This window comes from Mytilus trossulus, chromosome 9 (assembly GCF_036588685.1).
Source record: "Mytilus trossulus isolate FHL-02 chromosome 9, PNRI_Mtr1.1.1.hap1, whole genome shotgun sequence".
Classification (NCBI taxonomy): Eukaryota; Metazoa; Mollusca; class Bivalvia; order Mytilida; family Mytilidae; genus Mytilus; species Mytilus trossulus.
This window is the reverse complement of record NC_086381.1, coordinates 404015-425690: the sequence shown is the minus strand read 5'-3', so window position 1 is coordinate 425690 and position 21676 is coordinate 404015. Positions and strand designations below refer to the sequence as shown.

General features: G+C 31.6%; 1 protein-coding gene across 1 annotated transcript in view; it reads left to right on the top strand.

Annotated features, from left to right (window-relative positions):
* The window catches only part of LOC134684253 (uncharacterized), a 52713-nt gene extending 31420 nt beyond the window's left edge, over window positions 1-21293 (top strand). The window contains exons 5-10 of the mRNA XM_063543514.1: window positions 8009-8317; window positions 10469-10513; window positions 12920-13165; window positions 16039-16146; window positions 17347-19709; window positions 20909-21293. Of these exons, the coding sequence (XP_063399584.1) occupies window positions 8009-8317; window positions 10469-10513; window positions 12920-13165; window positions 16039-16146; window positions 17347-19709; window positions 20909-20998 (3161 nt within the window). The 3' untranslated portion in view covers window positions 20999-21293. The remainder of the gene's footprint in view (window positions 1-8008; window positions 8318-10468; window positions 10514-12919; window positions 13166-16038; window positions 16147-17346; window positions 19710-20908) is intronic.
* Window positions 21294-21676: the final 383 nt, after the last annotated feature.

Sequence of the window (21676 nt, the reverse complement as noted above, 5' to 3'; positions counted from 1 at the left end):
AATACTGATACGTAACACATTTTCAGTAGTTTTCATACCCCAAGCTTACTTGTACAACAAAATTATTTGACCGCATTGACCAAAACTGACCATATGTGCACTTTAATTTGTAAATCTATAAACCCGAATAGTAAATCAGTCATATTTTTAATGTCAGGATTCAATGTGTAATACAATGGACAGCAATATTCCAATATAATAAGAACAAATTTTTATATGCATACATTTAGGGTGCCAGCATGTCCTCTTTTTACTCAAAATACTGATACGTAACAAATTTTCAGTAGTTTTCATACCTCAAGCTTACTTGTACAACAAAATTATTTGACCGCATTGACCAAAACTGACCATATGTGCACTTTAATTTGTAAATCTATATACCCGCATAGTAAATCAGTCTTATTTTTAATGTCAGGATTCAATGTGTAATACAATGGACAGCAATATTCCAATATGATAAGAACAAATTTTAGTTCGCATAAATTTAGGGTGCCGACATGTCCTCATTTTACTCAAAATACTGATACGTAACAAAATTTCAGTAGTTATGATACCTCATGCTGACTTGTACAACAAAATTTTTTGACCGCATTGACCAAAACTGACCATATGTGCACTTTAATTTGTAAATCTATATACCCGCATAGTAAATCAGCCATATTTTTTATGTCAGGAATCAATGTATAATACAATGAACAGCAATATTCCAATATAATAAGAACAAATTTTTATACGCATAAATTTAGGGTGCCAGCTTGTCCTCTTTTTACTCAAAATACTGATACGTTACAAATTTTCAGTAGTTTTCATACCTCTAGCTTAGTTGTACAAAAAAATTATTTTACCGCATTGACCAAAACTGACCATATGTGAACTTTAAATTGTAAATTTATATACCAGCATAGTTAATCAGCCATATTTTTAATGTTGGGATTCAATGTATAATTATAATCGACATCAATATTGCAATATAATAACAACAAAGTTTTGTTCGCATAAATTTAAGATACCAGCATGTCCTCCTTTTACTCAAAATATTGAAATATGTTACAAAATTTCAGTAGTTTTGATACCTCCATGCTGACTTTACAACAAAAGTATTTGACTGCATCGACCAAAACTGACCATATGTGAACTTTAAATTGTAAATCTATATACCTGCATAGTTGATCAGCAATGTTTTTGATATCAGGAGTTTTTAGTAGGACCATAAATGTACATGTTATCAATAATATTGGTAAACTATATAAATGCAACAAAAATTCTGCATAACATGAGAGTGTCAGCATTTCATCTCTTTATTCAAAATAACAGTCACTACATATATAGTAGTTCATGATGGTGTGTAAAACAAAACTATTGTGCCGCATCATCAAAGTACCAACACTGACATGTCTGGTTTTTGTCCAAATAATTATGACGTCTGGCAAGGCTATTTTTGTTTTTTTCTGGGACGCCTTCCTACGTTGAAGCATACAACAATCACTTTTCAATTGTGGCATCAGATATTTTGTTCGATGACATCCAAATTTTACAGGAACCTGTGTGATATCCAGCAATGGCGGACAAATAGCAATATTAAGGTGTATTCATTTGTAAATACTACCCTATACCTAGTTACAATGATTTAATAAAAAAGGTTCTCTTCTGGGAATAATATACTGTTTATCTATTATGTCGGTTGATTGATTTTGCTTATAGTTAAACCTCAAGTGGCAACTATTTCATTAAAGTGTGTATTGAGTATAATTCTGGGACGTCCCATATCGCAATTAATCGGCAAAGACAAATCTCTTGATTAATCTGACGAATTTGACGAGATTGTTGATAGTTTTACCACACCGTATTCTTACGGACACTGTACAATTTCTGTTAGAATATTCTGCGGAAAATGGAATAGTTTATCCAATGCAAACAAGTTGAATAACAATGAAATATCCATGCATGTACAAATTTATGCATAAAGTAAAATTAAGGAAGGGACAGGTAAACAACGGGGAACGAAGCAACGTCGACAATGTTGTTGATATCCCGTGAATATTGCTCCGAAGCGTTGGACAACCTTTCTATCCGCCTTCTAATAAAAAAAAACACTCTATGAGATTGTATAGGCATTTTTCCATTCATTTAAGAATACATGTATATCAAATAAAAAAAAAGAGAATTTGTATAAATATCTAGTAAAGTCTAGCGAGTAAATAATAAATGATATCTGTGGAAAAACAATGCGAATGTTGTTTACATATTTTAATTAAAGTTCAAGTCTGATATGAAAACTCTTATAACGATAAACTGTCATAAGCAGACCTGTCCTCAGGTCTGGTCAATAGCAGACTTGTCCTCAGGTCTGGTCAGGAGCAGACCTGTCCACAGGTCTGGTCTGAGGCAGACCTGTCCTCAGGACTGGTCAAAAGCAGACTTGTCAACAGGTCTGGTCTGGGGCAGACCTGTCCTCAGGACTGGTCAAAAGCAGACTTGTCGATAGGTCTGGTCTGGAGCAGACTTGTCGATAGGTCTGCAGCAATCCTAAAAAAGCAGACCGTAGGTCTGGTCCACCACCGACGAAGTTAACTTGCTTGACTGCTTAAAAATTCTCAAGTTAACTTAGAAAGCAGTCAACAAGTTAACTCTAAGTTAACTTTTGTCAAGGTTAAGACCGCACCCATCTGTATTAATATTTGATTATAACTGTTACATATTCAAGTAATACTTTTCTTTTGTTAATTTTTGTGATTTTTGTCAACTTTGAATTGACAGGCAGGAGATTAATTAAGGTTTGTTTTTATTGCAATTACCAATTGAGTAAAGCTGTAGGGAAATATATATGATAAAAGATAAATCAGACATGAAAATTTATCTAATTAGCACAAACTAAATTAAAAGTTGGACAAATATGTTGTTAAACATTTTTAAAAATGTATTTGGACTGGACATGTAAAATGCAATGATTTTTAGTACTTACATATTGTATACAATTTGATTAAACATTTCTATTAAAATTTAACATAGTTTTAACTGGTAACTCTGGTTCATCTGGATCCATATTTAAACTTCCATAAACTGCGCCTTGGAATACATATAAATTATGAAAGAGGTCAGAAGACAAACAAAAACTCTGGATTATGATATTTATTTATTAGATTTAAATCAAAATAATTCAGAGATCATTGGTGATAATGTACATATGTAGTGAAATTTGGTGTTTATAATATTTAAACAGATGAAGTTTAATTTGAAGCTATCATTTTATAATTGAACCAAGTAGAATACTTTTCAAAAATGCTATAGTTATATTGAACATTTATTCATTCATTGTCATTCACATCATTCAAAATGATGATTACTTTGCCAATATAATCATTAAATTAATCAGATACTTTCAGAAATGATGTAATCATTAATTTAATTTAATCATACAAATGACAAAGTAATTGTAATTTAATCAATTACATTGAAAGTAATCAGACCCATCTCTGATTTAGAGAAAAACAAAAGGTATATAGGCAGGCAATATGTTTCGCAACTCATATTAGGGGAGTACTGAAGGACATAAATATCGAAATTAACATTAAAAAATAGCTAAATTTGAATAATGGAATGGCTGCTACAACACGCCAACCCCTAATTTAGGAAAAATTGATAAACCAAATTGAAGTTTATTGATAGCGGAATAAACTGAGTATAAACAATATGTGCTGCAATGACCATTAGAAATGTTACGGAAGACCTAAATGCCAAATACGCGTGAAAATTTAAAAATAGCCAATTTAAAATAATGAAACAGCTATTTCGAATAATGGAATGCACTTCTGTGACCATCCAGTCCCTAATTACAGATGTATCCTTTGGTAGCAATACACAGTTAGGAGTTTAGTTTCGCATTATGGGCCCTGTGGATTTTTCAAATAGGAAAGTTATTGTGTAATAAAATTCATTTTTAGACAGCTGAGTGCTAATTTAGCATTCAAAGCTGGTTTATAAGAGCATCAAGATTATTTTTTACATGTTTTATGGGCCGTTTTCTGTTTGACAATCCGTATTTTCGTAGCTAGACCGGCCATCGGTCCAGAAATTATTGTAATGTTTACAAACACTTTTTTTCTACACGAAGTTTTTGACGCAATTTCACAAAAAAATGAGATGAAAGACATATGATTTTCATTGGATTTGCTGAATGATATATGTACACAGTTTCAGAAAATGTATTACTTCAAGCGATTGAAATTCTACTTTTAGCCAAATTTTGGGGAAATATGTGACATCTTTTCCCCCCTTTTTGCAATATTTTATAACAAATAAATGCAGATTGTTTCCATGGATACACCCAAAAGAAATTATATTTTACCATTTTATATACTGGATATAAAATCTATGGAAGATTCTGATTACATACATATGCCCATATATGACACAAACAGAAAGCTTGATATTGCAAGAAAGCAATGAAAAGGGGATGGTAAAATTGAAAAGAGCAACTTTCCATATTTTTTCCTAACTGTTTATTGCTACCTTATGGCATACTTACCAAGCTCAGAATTGTATAATTTAAGACTTTTCATTCCACAAATCTATTAATATTTAGATTCTTAATCAACTTCTGAGGAAATTAAGTATTTAAGATTGACAATACATGTTAGTTTTATTGTTTACAGTCCTTAGCAACCAAAATTAGACATTTTGACACAAGGCTTATATTTGTACTCTATTGGCTTAACTCTTGTTCTGATGGATTGGGCTGCATGCAGTAGCCCAAGTATTGAACGCGTTTGTTTTTTTCTTGCAGATATATCAAATTATTGTTTTATTCAAGATTTCATGTTACATTTTGGCATACTTTAAATGTATAGTTAAATCAGAAGTAAGAAATTGATTACCTATCACCAAGTTTTTTAATCAAATCTTTGGTATGCAATAAGCATAAATATTATCATTTTTATGCTTGAAATTGCAAAATTTTGTACTATTTTGCATCATCAGAGATCTTATTAAGATTTTCAACAATAAAAAACTAACAAAAGAGGTATAGTTTTAAAGATTTTGCTAAAAATTGAGGTAGAGACAAGATTTTACACATTGGCTTGGCACCGTTCTTAAAATCAGTTTTTGTCGCGTTTTAGTGTCAACTGCTAACCTTCATAAAATATTCATTACTCAATCAATTTTCAAAAATAAAAGGCCATTTTGCTCGATTTAACTAGCAAAACACAGAAAATAAGTTAAAAGGGAGAATGTGAAAAAAATATTTACTATTAAGGTAGCAATACACAGTTAGGAGTTTAGTTTCGCATTATGGCCCCTGTGGATTTTTCAAATAGGAAAGTTATTGTGTAATAAAATTCATTTTTAGACAGCTGAGTGCTAATTTAGCATTCAAAGCTGGTTTATAAGAGCATCAAGATTATTTTTTACATGTTTTAGGTGTAATACCACCATTGATTTTTCCCTATTAGTCTTTGTTAAATTGGCATTTAAAAAAAAAATTGTACAGTATTTACCTTTATTTCAACTAAAGAAATACTTTGCATGTATAAAGTTTAATCCTTTCCAGTGATACAGTGAAAATTTCACACTACATTTCATTGCATATAAGAAAGTAACCAACACCGGAAGTAAACAACCCAATTTTTACACGGTTATTTATTGGTTACATGCTTTAGTAACTATGTAACCTTAACGTTCCCAAATATTTTATAAGACCATCAAATAAAAAAAAGAATGATGCTTTCAGACTTCCAACATACATATTTACAACTCAGAAAAATTTCTGTGCATTGAAATGCAGGGTTAATTTTCTACAACTGTCAAATTCAAGGGAATATTTTTTTAGGCCTACTTTCGTATGCAACCGGATGCGACGTACCATGATTTGGTGGTATTACACCTAAAGAACACCTAAATGTCAAATAAACTTAATGTAATTTTTTTCCCTCCAATTGCAAGTTATTTCAAGCATACTGGTCAAGTTTTGTCTCAGTCAGAGCTATAGTTTCAGAGAAAATCACTATAATGTAAGGCTATATCCTACGGCAATTTCAGTAAAATTTCTTCGAAAAATCCTAATTCCAGTGTATCATTATAAAATGCAGTGTTGACTGATATCTGATCATAAACTCATGATCTATGCATTCAAACAATTAAATAGAATTCACAAGACAACTTTAAGATGATAAACAATTTTATTGCACCTTTAAGAGTTCATTTGAAGGTCTGTTTTAGTCTGTTTTGGTCCTTTTTTCCTCCATCCTTCCTTTTTCATTAAAACTTGATATCTTTTGTCTAAAAATTAAAACAAATGTGATTATTTTCCCACAAAAATGAAATAAATGTAATGTTAAATCAATAATTAAAGTGTTTTAGCTGAAAGAACTGTCTCTATAAATGTTAACAGTCTACACGGAAGTTTCGATAAGCCCTTATGTGTAACTTGAGTTTTTGGTCTGTTCCCCTAGTGTGACAAATAACGCTTCCCTTTCAGTCAATCATTTATCGGTACTGGTATCAAAGTCTTTTTATTTACTCATAACAGTATATTTCTAATAGATTTACACAAAAAGTCCTCTTTCTTGTATTTTACATTAGAAAATGGGAGAAAGAGTAATAAAAAAATACCTAAAAATGTTTTCAAAAAGGGTTATGTCCCTTGGAATGCTGGTACAAAAAATATATTGGTAAGAATTATAAAGTTTAAGTATGTGACACTGAATTCTGATGTGTATAAATCCAGGGCAAATAGAGTTGAGATGTTTTATTGTCTGTGCAAAATGTAGACGGCACAATGGCAAATTGTAAACTTTTGCGGCCAAAACAACAAAAAACATGACAATAGTTGATACTTACTCTAATGCTGAAGTGTCGTCTGCAGACCAATTCACATATAAGATTTTTCAACAGAATGCTCTCCAGAACATGGTTAACACTGAAATAAAAAATTCAAGTGTAAACTTTTAGGTGGTGTTTGTTTCGATGTATCTGTAAAATTATAGGAAAGTTTGGTTTGTCCTATAATCGAATATGGAGAAGGTATATGGGGTGTAAAACATATCCTTGTATTAACTCCATACATAATAGGGCTTGTAGATTTTTTCTCGGAGTAGGAAAATATGCACCAAATGCTACAGTTACTGGAGACTTAGGTATAACACATAAGCAGTGGGAAAGTATCATTCTCTTGTTGTGTAGATTAAATAACATGAGCTGAAATGGGTTAAATACAAAAGATCACAAGTGGGCTGATAGTATGAGTATTAAGCATAAGTGTGTTAAACACTGGAATTTGTTAGTAAAGAAACCTTCTGTGACCTAAAAAGTCATTTACCGTGTCCTGAAAATATGCACACTAACTATGTTGTAAATGATGTTATGTCAAAATTACACGAAAAGCATGTCGATAATTGTCATGCTGTTTTAAATTCGAATAAATCGATATCAGGCAGAGGTGGCAATAAGCTACGAACTTACAGACTGTTTAAAGAGAATTTTAAACCGGAGGAAGACTGTTAAATAGCTTTACCCTTCAGTCACAGAAATGCTTTCGCCAAATTTAGATGTGGTGCTGCTCCCCTAATGATTGTAACAGGGAGATATGAAAATGATGTTTTAGAAAACAGAGTATGCCATATATGTGACGTTTTTATTGAAGATGAAGCGCATTTTTTATTAAGATGTCCTCTTTATGATGATTTTAGAAACCATTTATATTGTGTTGCTGAAATTTTTAATACTTTAGATGATAACCAAAAGTTAGTGTTTTTATTCTCAGTAGCTTAGCGACGTTATTTAGTGCACGTAATTATATTCATAGGTAATAATATAATAAAAGAATAACCCAACATCTCAAAAGACATCCAATGTTTATAAGGAAGACAAAAACATTAAGATGTAGGAAAAGTTAAGAGTTTTGTTCTTATGCTATTATGATTTTGTAAGGATTTGGAAGTCGACGTTTGTTATACATGAGGGTGTTTTTGAATATTTAATTTTATTAGTTATCTTCCTTTCTTCATTGCAGATATCAAGGATGATTCTGTTCGTTTACAAAAATGTTACAAAATTATAGTTGAAGATCTTGATAGTATAGAACCCATAGATAAGCTTGTAGAGTTTGGTGTTTTGAGTCCTGAACACATTGAGGTACTAAAAGCCTGTCGTACACCACGAGAAACTAATAGGAAACTTTTACGGACACTTATGTTCAAATTTAAAGACGGATACCTGAACTTTCTAAAATCACTAAAGGATGACTGTGTTCATGAAGATATGGCTGAAAAAATCATGCAAACGGAAGTTACAGAAAAGGATAGACATCTATTACAAATAGGTAATTATGTGATGTTTGAAATAACATTTTTGGATTTAATATGCTGAACATTTTTTTTCCATTTCCGTTGGTCTGTTTTGTATTGTTGCACATGTCAATTAAACTGACAGGTTTGTGGTAAAGGAATTACATATGAAAACAATGTTATATACGATGTTGGACAATAGATAGTACAACTCCCTAATTGCGTAATATGATAAAAACTTTTAATTTTTTTTGTTAAAATCAATGAATTGTATTACTAAACATATTTACTAGATATCTCTCTTGTTCAACTGTTACTAATTTACAGGGATACGCGACTGAATGCTGTGAGTCTAGTAAGTTGTAAAAACAGCAGAGAAATGTGCAATAAAAGATTTATTTTATATAAAAAAAATAATGTTAGCTTTAGTTAACACACAGTGATTAATTAGTGTAAATGCATGGCAAATTGTAATTGTATTATAAAAGAACACGTTGCAAAAATCTAAGTAGAACATACTGAATAAATATCATTGTTACTTCATCTAATTCAAACTATCAATGTCCATCAATATTTCAAAAAAATATTAAGTCGGCATTAACGTTTTTGTAAACGTTGATTATTGTGCTAAGTACAAAACGCTTTAAAATTATTAATCTAAACTTTTGAAATTATGAAATTTGTAAACAGGAAAAGAGTAAAAACATTACAATATAGTTAACGACCTCTACAGACATATTACAGGATAGCCATTGGTGGCTATGTGTTCTACATATATGGTTTGTTTTTTCATTGAATGAAATATGTTTTTTCTTCTTCTTTTTGTTGTTTCTGGCGATCGACATACTCTCTCTTAATATTTACAATATATACACATGGACAAAAGTATTGCAACACCAAATTGAAATTCAAAATTGAAAAAAACACCCTCTATTTTTTTTAAAGTTATAATTCATTAATAAAGAACTAGTTAAACATTATTTATATATCAAGAAATAACGACTCGATAAGTTAAATTGTCCACATGCAGCTACTGAACCCGTAAACCATAAAATAGGGGTTTTGATCCTCATCGTTTTTAACACCTTAAATTACTAGGTTTGTAAAGTTAAGTGATTGAGACCATGTAATGGGTCTTCCGCAACTCTTAATTGCAGCAAGATGACAGATTATCAGCATGAGAGAAGCAGACAAATTACACATAGTGTTGGTCATCACCATTCCGCTATTAGTCGTTTTGTGAATAAAAATCAGGCAAAACATGATGTTGCAGACATACCGAGATCAGAAAGACCCTCTTAAACATCAGCCAGGGAAAACCAAGCCTAAGAATAAAGTTAGGCCAAACAGAAACCATTTGCAAACAGTACAATCCTATAAAAGTAGTTGTTGCCTTACAGGCGACTTTATACAAGAACTGTTCGAAATCGATTCATAGTTACTGGTTATCGTCCGAGAAGGCCATTTTGGAGACCTTTGCTTACGAACTGACATACAGTGACCCGAATCTAATGGCGCAGAACTCACCAACGTTGGAAATTAGCGTCTTGGAGGCTGACTCATTGCTCCAATGAATGTCGGTTTATCTTCCCTTGCCTAATCGTGGTCCGGATTTGAACCATATTTAGCATATAAGGGTCACTATGTGGCGTAAGTGGCCAGAGGACACTCCAATTTACACGCTTCATGGAATAACAATGCCCGTCACCAGGAATGGTTGCAATTTCCTCAGCAACACATACGTCGGTTAGTGGCAGGCATGATTTGAAGAGGTTAAGAGATGGTTGTCCATGTGAATGGAGGCTTCACGAAGTATTGATTCTTTGGCCTATAAAGAATAACAATGATGTGAATAACCATCTTATGTCTGGCATTCTATTGTTCGATAACAGTTAAAGTTGTAAAATGTATTTTTATGTACAAAAATTACTTCATTTTGGTATCAAAATTGTAGTTAATTAAAACATTTTTAATGAAACATTTTTATTCCTTTTAGTGGAAATGTTATCATTAACAATGTTTAAATATTATTTTACAAGTATTTTTCTTAACATATTCTACATGTATCCAAAACATGAAGCTGATTTTCCAAGGTTTAAACAATTCAGGTGTTGCAATACTTAATCCATGTGTATAGTTATCAAATTAAAAATAATTTATTTACCATTTACATGCTTTATTTATAGGAATCTTTGCAAGAAAGAGAATATATAAAAACAAGCAAATCAAAGGTATATATATTTTTTTTCGTATGACGCACTGAATTATAGATACGACAGAATAAGTGCGTTTGCCATTCAGAAATCCTTAATTTACCAGAATAAAACGTTTTTCACTCTCAGAGTAAAAATGAATGAATTTTACATTTATAGATTTCTATTTACTAATTTATAATACAGCATATTAAATCTAACAGAGAACACAAATGCCTTATTAAATCATATCACATGTCTTAATGCAAACAAATTCATTACTTTGAAAAAAACACGAAAAAAGGCTATGCCTATTCTACGAGAACATTATTGGTATCCCAGATTGATTCGCAATCCATTTCATACTTCAATTTGGTAATGACCTTGGAAACAAAAGAAAAACAGAAAATGTATTGTACATACAATATAGCCTATGAGGAGGTGACGAAACACGACGAAATAATTTAGTAAAGATCAATGGTGACAAGAATGTATTGTTGACTCAACTCCATCATTCATTTACGTACTTCATAATTAAAGTTTATTAACCCTCTAGGAAACCCTAATTTGCAAGCTCCCTTTGGACTACTATGTGTGGTCACGTCCTGAACCTTTGTGGGCTTATTTCAGGTCATTTGATTATTATGATAATCGTGTTTGACACTTAAGCTACTTTTTTTAGTGTAAGGTTTCAATTTCTATGATTACGAGATGATACGATATTACGGGGTTTGCGATGCATATAAAAAAATGATTATAATTGGTGTATGTATACAAACCGAAGGTGTTGAATTTAGGTTTCCCAACCGTAAAGTTGCAAACAACACTTCTGGTTATCTGTTATTGAATATTTGTACCACTGAAAACCATCAATATATATTCCATTTATTTAATTCATAATTCCAAGCTTTTATCTTCTATTAGGACATCACCAAATGCAACTTATTATCAGGCATTAAATTTGATTTCAATATTACTCAAGCAAAACAATGTATGCCAATGAAAGAGTAGGAACTTATGATACTTTAATGAACTTGAAGTAATGTCCTGTTTTTATCTATATTTAGGTACTAGTTACTCATTGTTTACTTGTTTATCACGTGTTTTAGTGTACGCCGTTTCATATTTTTAAACCTCTTGACCAATACGGTATCTATCTATCGGTAGCCTTTTCGTCTGTTTTAGTAGTTGAAAGACACGTTCGTCGGACAAATGCACGCTTCAAACCTAAATGTGAGACTGTATGTTTCTATAATATTATCATGGTTGTTTGGTTATTTTTTTGTACAAGTAACAAATAGAAAAAAGGAGCAAAAACGAAACTGTTGATGCTGATATTATAGTATTCACAATTCCTGAAGCAGAAAAGAATAAAGGTTTGAAATTTATTTCTTTTTTTCATGCAGATTGACATCATTTGTTTATTGAACTACGAACTTTCGAAAATCTAGTTGAAGTGAATATACTGGGTTTTTTTTCAAATTTCCGAATGATTATCAATTTATTATTTTACTCTTACTGTTGATACCGAAAATTTAGTACATCTAAAAAGCTATACCATATTGTCATCAGTTTAAGAATTCATTGGTAAGGATGGGTGATGCTAGAACTAAATTGCGGATGTGCCATTAAAATTGGATTTTATTTAGCATTACAATTACAAAGATGGAGCTGACATGTTGGTAACCGCTAGTAGTCCTTTGTTAATTTTTGTATCATTGTCATTTTTGCTTAGTTTCTTATTTTCTTTGTTACCTGTTTTCTGACATCGGACTCGGTATTCTTTTGAATTGAGCTTTACTCTGCGTTTTGCTGTGTGCTTCTTTATTCTATATTGGCTAGAGGTAAAGGGGAGGGCTGAGATCTCTCGAAACGTAATAAAATTTCAATATGTTGTTTTAAAATGTTTTTTTTTTTTTTTTTTTTTTTAATTGACCTTTTATATTATGGTAGGCTTTTTTGTTTATATTTTATGTTAGTACTTGAATCTAACACAGTGTATGTTTTATGTTTTGTCTTTGATTTGTTTTTATAACCATGCTGAATGTACAGCGCCTTAGACTAATTTTTATTTTTTACATAGGGCGCTCTATAAATTTTTATTATTAATATTATTATTAAACATGTTTTATCCGGCCGCATATTTGCGCAGGTCCCAAGTCAGGAGCCTCTGGCCTTTGTTACTTGTAGTCTTGTATGTTTTTATTAATTTGAGTTCATTTATAGGTTTTGGAGTTTAGTTTGACGTCAATTTTCACTTAACTTTTACACATTTTTATTTAGAAAATAGCTGTGGCACACCTGAGGGTGCGGGATTTTCTCGCTGAATTAAAGACAAATTGGTAGCCTTCGGCTGTAATTAGCTCTTTGGTCGGGTTCTTGTCTCTTTGAAATATTTCCTATTTGCGTTTTCAATTTTGTTATTTAATTGCCTATATTTCGTAGAATCAGTTCAGAAAGTAATAATAGACGTGAAGTCAACAGTATCGAAAAGTGATCATGACAGGATAACAACAGGTTGTGACTTGATAAAGATAATGGAGGACAACAATATTGGAACAGACGATGAGTACCGGGGTCATGTAAAACAATTCATTCAAACTTCGTCGTACACTGCTATACAACGTTTTGTTTCTGTTGATGATTTTCAAACAGATTCAACGACAAATGTAGATTATATATCAAAGGAAGGTATGTTAACTGTGATATAATTTATAAATATTCCCCTCCTTTTTTCAATTTAAGTTAGGAGAAAATTGAAAATGATCAGAGAAAATTTAAATAACATGCACGTAGTCGTTAACAATAAAAGTTTTGATAAAAGGCAAATGAAGTAATTGGGAAAATGGAGGCTGATTGAATAAATGCCCTCACTCATATTTTACCTTTAATTTTTTCGAAGTTTAAAGAAACAAAGCATAATTTGTGTCTTTATCAGTACTTAGATTGACATATCTGAATATGTTTTGCTACATGTATATTGTTTAATAGTATGAACAATTTTCATAATTTTACATCCTTTCGATACTGGTAACTTAATATGCATGTCACTAGGTCATGCTTTTCTACATAAATGGACATTGTAGATACCTTGATTTAGGTCACGAAAAATATTATTTTGTTAAGAATCGCAGAAACAAATACACTTAAGGTGATATAAAAAAAAATGCTTGATTTTATTTACTTTTTTGGAAGATAAATATTTAAACAGATAGTCGCTAGTCCAATAGGAACAACTCGTTCACCCCAAAAACTATTTTATATGTCCTCATATGAAACAGAATTTACACAAAACCACCTCAAAGACTATAACAAAAAGATAAAATCGAAATAAAAATAATTCCACAAATTGCTTCCGTTCTGATTTGTCGCGAATATCAGAACGGTTTCAATAGTTACATGAATTTAATTTTGATAAGATTGCAGTAACCGTTGCTTTGTTAGGATATACAGTTAAAAAACACAAATTGATATTCATTTACAAAGGAAGCCATATATAAATATTATAAATAACTCGTCTAAACATCAACCCAACAATGTTAGATCTGTAAATTTACTTTTGCAAATAATTTGCGAATGTAAATTTACAGATCTAACATTGTTGGGTTGATGTTTAGACGAGTTGTATATACATTATGTACACAGCCATGTATCACCATCATTGATGGCGATCCGATGGATACATCTGTTGTAGGGTTGTCACTAACTCAGACGTACTTATAAATATTATAAATATATACACTTTGTGAGACCAATCAAAAAACTTACTGTGAAAGTATTTATGTATGTGGGTCTCAATTTTCGGGGTTTGAGCAGAATTTGTATGCCGTTGGTTCTTAAATTCTCGGATTTTAGTCTTCTGAATAAAAAACATTGAGGGAAGATTTGAAGCCATCACAATACGAAGATTCTTGAAATAAGTCATATGTTGTTTTAATAATTATTTCAGGAACATTGTAAGTTAGTGGGTCAATTTAACTTACTTTATGGCTTTCATCACGTCATTACTGACAACATTAATCAATTTTATTTATGAAATGATTATTCTCGGAAAAAAACTAATTCAGCTATGATTATAAAAGAGGGACGAAAGATACCAAAGGGACAGTCAAACTCGTAACTCTAAAATAAACTGACAACGCCATGGCTAAAAACGAAAAAGACAAACAGAAAAACAAAAGTACACATGACACAACATAGAAAACTAAAAAATAAACAAGACGAACCCCACCAAAACTAGGGGTGATCGCAGGTGCTCCGGAAGGGTAAGCAGATCCTGCTCCACATGCGGCACCCGTCGTGTTGCTTATGTGATTACAAATCCGGTAAATAGTCTAATTCGGTAGGTCAAATAATGTCTTGATTGGATGATTTGCATATCCCACCAAACATTTTACAACCTTAATTTTGTTATATATTTTCGAATGAAATAAGAAGATTTGAATTGAAAACGAGAATATCAATGCCAAAGACCATGTGACATATATGTAAGTAACGATGAGTTACCGTATTGCCTTCAATAGTTAACAACATACCGCATTCTAAGCCATAAAAGGCCACGACATGATCAAGTAATAATTCAAACGAGAAAGCAAACGTCTATTGCAATGTCGAAAGCAAAAAAACAAAAAAACAAATAAATATAGAAAGGAAGGAATGATTACCACTGAGTTACATGCATATACTAGAGGGATAATCAAATCCATTAGTCGAAGAAAAACGGACAACGTATCTGTTCCTCCTGCCTGGTTTCGCGTTAGTTGTAACATAACTTAACGGAACAAATGTACGTGGTTGGAACATTTATTCAGATCAATAACTGCGTTTCATTTAATTCGTTGCTGTTCTTGCACTAGCTATGGGTTTATGAAAGTAACAACCGAAACATAAGAATAAGAACAATTTCATCCTAATTGTAAACAACACTGTGATAACAAGCCCCAAGTTTTTTGTTGATAACGTTGACATTATGTTACAACTGAATGCAAACTCCTCACAGTGATCATTTTCGATCTGGATCTATTTTCTTAAAGTCCATCATGTTGTAGAGTAGTATTCTGATCGGAGCTGGAACTTCCGGAGAGTAAAACACTAAATGCTTACGGCTTTACTCGCAGAATAAGCATTGGTATTCAAGCAAGAACTGAATAAGATTGGGATGCTAGCAAACGTCTATGTCATCTATGTCATTTGTGTAATACTCTAGTTTGATTCTAAATATTAAAGAACTATATGAATATCCATAACTTATTCTAATGTACAGCCATAATGAAACATTCAATAACTCAACGTTTAAATCTTTTAAATTTTTGAAATTATAATAAAATGTTTATTTCAAAAGATTTATTGACCACAAATGGTTTCTTTGTTCGTTTCTGTGTGTGTTACATTTTAATGTTGTGTCGTTGTTCTCCTCTTATATTTAATAGGTTTCCTTCAGTTTGAGTTTATTACTCCGATTTTGTTTTTGTCCATAGATTTACGAAATGTGGACAGCGGTATATAACTGTTGCCTTTGTATTTGATGAATTTGTAGTTTTATTTTTTTATTTGTATTATTTTAGAACATTTTGACAAAACATGTATGAAAGTCGTTGATAATTTCAAGGAAACTATTCAATTTCGGGAAATGGTTGAAAAAATTGAGAAGAACCGCATAGTCCTTGTCAAAGGTAATAATCTTAACCCTTCATAACAAAATGGGAGAAAAATACGAAATTCTACATAGTCATGATACACACTAGAGAGTTGATAAATAACGCTGAATTCATTATTGAATAACATTTAAATGGTAGGGTAAGTTGCAAATAAACATGGCATTATTGCAGAAGGTAAAAAGCTACTGATTATCCAACAGGAAGACTGATCTACCCGACTGATTTTACACTGAATTGCAAAGTTCCATTGCCTCAGATTATTTATTCACATTTGTATGTGCATTTTGAATCATTTTAAAGAGCCCACAAGAGTCCTACGTCTCATAACAAAACAAAGCACAAACTAGGTTTATCAATATATTTAGATATTTATTATGTCAACATTTGTGACATTTTTTGTCGGAGGTGAGGAAGTCCAAAACCGGTCTATAGTTTGAAAATGTTTGGCGAGTTGTTAGACAGTCTTCACATTTTTGTGTAATCAATTATTCAATTTTCAACCCAGATCTCTGAAATAAGATTGCACAGACGTTCACGTTGTGCCGCTGTGTTTATAAAACTTGTGAAGGATTTTCCCTTATATTACCATGCTTTTCCTAAGCAGATTTTTCAAAGGATGGTACCAATTTTGGATAATCTACTCCTCTTACAACTTTTAATATAGAGCAATAAAACATTCACGTTGAAGTTGATGAGCTGCTATCATAGAATGGTTTGATTGTCCCAATTATTTTTTGTCCTTGAAATTAAGTCATTATAAGCTAATGTGTTTTTCAACACTTCCTTTAGCTTTAACACCATGTACTTGACACATCATGGATAGATTGTTGGGCACATTTAGCAATTCTGAATTTGTTAAACGAATCTGTTCTGATTTTTTAAACTTGGGACTTTACAAAAGTGGATATGTTCTTTTATTACAGTTGACGAAAAAGTTGGCAAACATTTTTATCGGACTACATTTGTTCAACAATGTATATTGTCTATTTACTTGACAAAATATTTTGACGCAAAAGTAGGACCGTCACTTCTTCAATGTACCTAAAACAAATAACGGCATAAAAATTAACTACAATATTGATGATATTAGATACAAATTCAGCTTTCTTATACGTGTTCTTTTCCTTAATCTTTTTAAATAAACTAAAGTTAAAAAAAATATGTTACAATCAGTAATAACATTTTTTGTGTTATGATACATCTTTAATATTTCAGGTCCAAATGGTTCAGGAAAATCACAGTCCTCATTTGCATATGCAAATCAATTTTCTGCAACGTTTCCCTCTGCTACAATCTGGCGAATTCCATGTAGTTCTATGCAAAGTATGACTATGTCATTATCTATTTTGATGACAAATCTCAAAATCGACAGCGGAGAAATGTGCAATAAAGGGGGTATTTATTCGCGTTTTCATGATATGATCAAAATGGTCTTTGTCAGAATGTCTGACATGAACGACACGAATCATCTTATTATATTAGATGATATTGAGTCACCAGAAGAACCCGTTATTGATTTGATATTGAAAAAGGTAATTCAAACAAAAAACATTTATGTCATAGGTACGTCAAACCAAAGATTTATGATCACTCAATACAAAAAGTACGGCATGAAAATGAATAGAATGACGGACACTGAAGCTTTTTCGTTTTTTGAGTTTGCAGAATATAGTAGGGAGGACGTCATAACATTAGCCAACAAACTAGATTGTTTGCCGTTAGCGCTTTCTTTTGCAGCTACTTATATAGAAAATACCCAAACATCTATAGAAAATTATATACATCTGTTAGAAAATGATGAAATATCCGAACATATTTTAGGAGCTGCCTTGGTTTTTCAGCCATTTAATTTAATACTACAAAGACTGCAAAATGATCTCACAAAAAAGGTACAGTGTGTGCTGAGCTATGCGCCGTATTTTGTGTACGATAACATATCGGTGATGCTTCTTAAAAGTTTACTACCCGATTTTTTATCAGAAGGAGAAAAAGAGGCTGAAATAAATAACCTTATTATTACTTTAAGCAAGTATTCTGTTGCAGTAGTTAAGGGTTATGGTGAGCGACGGAGTATATCGATACATAGTATGACTTGTTTGGCGATTAGAAAAAATAAAACAAAAGAACAAATTAAACAAGAAGTATCTTATCTTTTGAAACACTACTGTTTCATTATGGATTTAGATCTTCGTTTAATCGAATCTATCAAACGAAATGTCTGCTACTTAAGTCATGCTACTCTTCTCTTAGAAAAGTTTCACTCTTATTTAGATACAAATGTTTTTCAAATGAAAATATATAAAAGTTTTTTATGTTGTGCAATAGGAGTAACATTCCGTATGTATGGAAATGCAGAATTATCATCATATGAATACCTAGAACGAGCCAAAAATACAATTTTCGATTTAATAAAGTTTCAACCAAATATTTCTGATTATCCATTCACTAGCACAGATCCCGTGCTTTATCTAAAGGGTTGTTCCGTTCTACAAAAAGACACAGAGGATATATTTCATAGATTAGTAAAAGAAAGTAAAAAAAAAATTACAAAGGATTTTGTGCAAACATTTGTAGCAAACAAATTCAGGAGTTCAAGAGATATTGAACTTTTTGAAAAATATTCTAATGGGGAGATAAACCAGAATGAAATAAAACACTTCAAGTTGGCTTCATACAAAACTGAAAAATGGGGAAATATGGAAAAAGTATTTGCTCCTTTTAAAGGTACCAAGGAAACTTTCCTTGTTGATCTACTTATAAGTATTATGCATGAAAGTAGTAAAAATAAGTGGTGGATGGAATCGACAAATAGCATGGTCACTAAATATGGTAACAATGAAACAAAAATGGATAGTCTGACTGACAGTCAATTTGCATATAATCTCGCAGTCTGGTTGCAGTATTATTTCAAAAAAAGTTATAAAAACTACCTACCAATTGCTGCTATAGTAGAACATCGCGATGGCATTATTAGATTTTTGAGATCAGAGAGAAATGTTTCAACTAAAAATCTGCACACTATCATACAAAGGCTTAAGGAAATGCAAGGAGAGGGTTCATCAACTTTGTTCTACAGCTATGGTGTTTTAAAAATGGCGCCAAAATTTACCCTCTATCATAAATGCATGATCAATCGCGCTCTTTTAAGATGCTGCTTTATTGAATGGCGGGAAGGAAAAAGTCAAAAGTGTCTTGAAAAAGCTATTTTGCAAGCACAAACCTTAAATGAAATAGCTATCACTATGAAAGAAGATTGGCTAATCTGTATGATGATTTACCTTGAAATTGCTGAAACATATCTCCTCTTTCCCACGAAAAACAACATTGATCAAGCTAAACAAAAGTACAAAAAAGCATTTGAACTCCAATCAACATTTGGTGGTATACTTCTGACTACCCAATACCATTTCAATCTTTATCAGCAATATATTCATTTTTGCTTGAAATTTGGCAATTTAGAAGATCTCAATGATGCACGAAAAATTTCTGTTGAAATGAGGGAGAGGTGTGTCCAAAAAAAACGTAAACAAGCAATTGGAGACAACTTGATTAAGATTGAAGATAGAAACAAATCAAAGGTGAGTTTGGTTATTAATGTATCTTATCTATGCATTATATACAGAAAAGTAAAGGTGTGTACATACAAAAGCGGTAATGCAAAAGCAAAAAAAACCCCAGAAAAACAACGAGACTTATTACAAACGTCCCATAAATTCTTCACACTATGCTTAAATTAAAAAAACAAGAACAAAACCAAGACATATTGATGAAGGCAGGCGCTTAGGGTGGGACAATAGTTAATATTCGACTAATGTGTCCCGTCGTATTTCGCCTAAGGTGATGTCACACATATTACCTCCATCTGTAGTTTGAACCCGCAACATTCTGGAAGTACCTGTCTTTAGTCAGGAGCTTGTATTTCAGTGGATGTCGTTTGTTGATGTTTATAACTTTTGTTACTTGTTAACTCTTTTGTACATAAATAATGCCGTTAGTTTTCCCGTTTGAATTGTTTTACATTTATCATTTCGGGGCGTTTTATAGCTGAATTTACAGAAAAATTAACATTTTAATGTCAACAAAAAAGTGCTGACTATGCAACACATGTGCTTCGTCTTCAAAAGACTCATCGGTGACGCTGGAATAAGGACAGTGCAAATTAAAAAAGAAAATATAGAGCTTTATAACGCATAAATTCTGAAAGGTTGTAATAATAAAAAAGGCTTAGGCAATTGTAACCTTTACCTGGTGTTAGTAAGAACTTAGTAAATGTAGCAAAATTAAGAATATATCAATGATATATCATGTCAACACACAAGTGCTGACTACTAGGCTGGTAATTTAAAGCCGACCTCTGTTCTTTTATTCAACTATTTTTGTTATTCAATTCACCTATTGTACAAAAATTAAACAAACATGTTTATATCAAATTTTGTCTCTTTTTAAAAAACTTAAACTTACAATTACACTAGTGTTGAAAGCAATACAGAAATATCCTACTTATTATCAAGTGGTTACAGTAAAATTTTCAATTTTATTTATTGCCAATGTAGATTTTTATTCGAGTTTCAACGCTGTTCAAATTCGTATTTGATTAAACTTTCCAATTTGTTTTATTCGAGCATCACTGGTGAGTCTTGTGTAAACGAATGCACATTTGGTTTTATACATTATATGTGTGGTATCCTTGATAATTGTTGATGCTTTTATTCTGAAGTTTTATAAATACAGTGTTACATTTCTTTCAAATTCGAATTATATCTGCTTTCCATTTCAGAAAAGAAGAAAGATTGCCATTAGTCTACTGGGAATACTATTTCTGATTTTATCTGTGTTTGCTGGTGTGTGGTTCTTTATGACCAAGTGATTCAATCCTATCGTTGATTAAGAACAATAGAAAAGATGTGGCCATGCTATTGACATTGAATATCTTGAACGTAAAACGATGACTTTCATCACAGACGATTGAACAAGTACTATGCATGCTTGACAAAATAAAATAAATAAATTAGAGTTTCTTAATAAGTTTGTTACAAATTAAATACTTGGAAAACAAATAAGACGATACAACGTGAATTTGTTAACCACAATGTTAAATATAATGGTTTACTTTCCGTAGACCTATCATTAGTATAATTGCTTTGTCTTATGCTTTCATTTTTATTCATCTTTAATAAATGCTTTATTTCATTAGGAAGTGCATCTCAGAAACAATATAACAGTGGTGATGGTGGCCCAGGGATCAAGGTCAAGAAAGCTGGCCTTTATAATGTACCTGAATCAATTACTTTACTTCCTTACAACTTTGAAGGCATGCCAATTGTCTAGCTCATTTCCTTAAAAGTATTGTAATGAGCATTTGGTCCGAGTGAGAGAGAAATGAGGGGCGAAAACAAACAAACAATACCATAGCAGTTACCTTATGTGCAAAAATCGTTTCCCCTATGTGCAAACATAGTTTACCTTAATGTGCAAACACCTATTGCGTTATGTCCAAATACCTATGAAGTTATGTTGAAAAAGGCATCATTATGTGCAAACACTA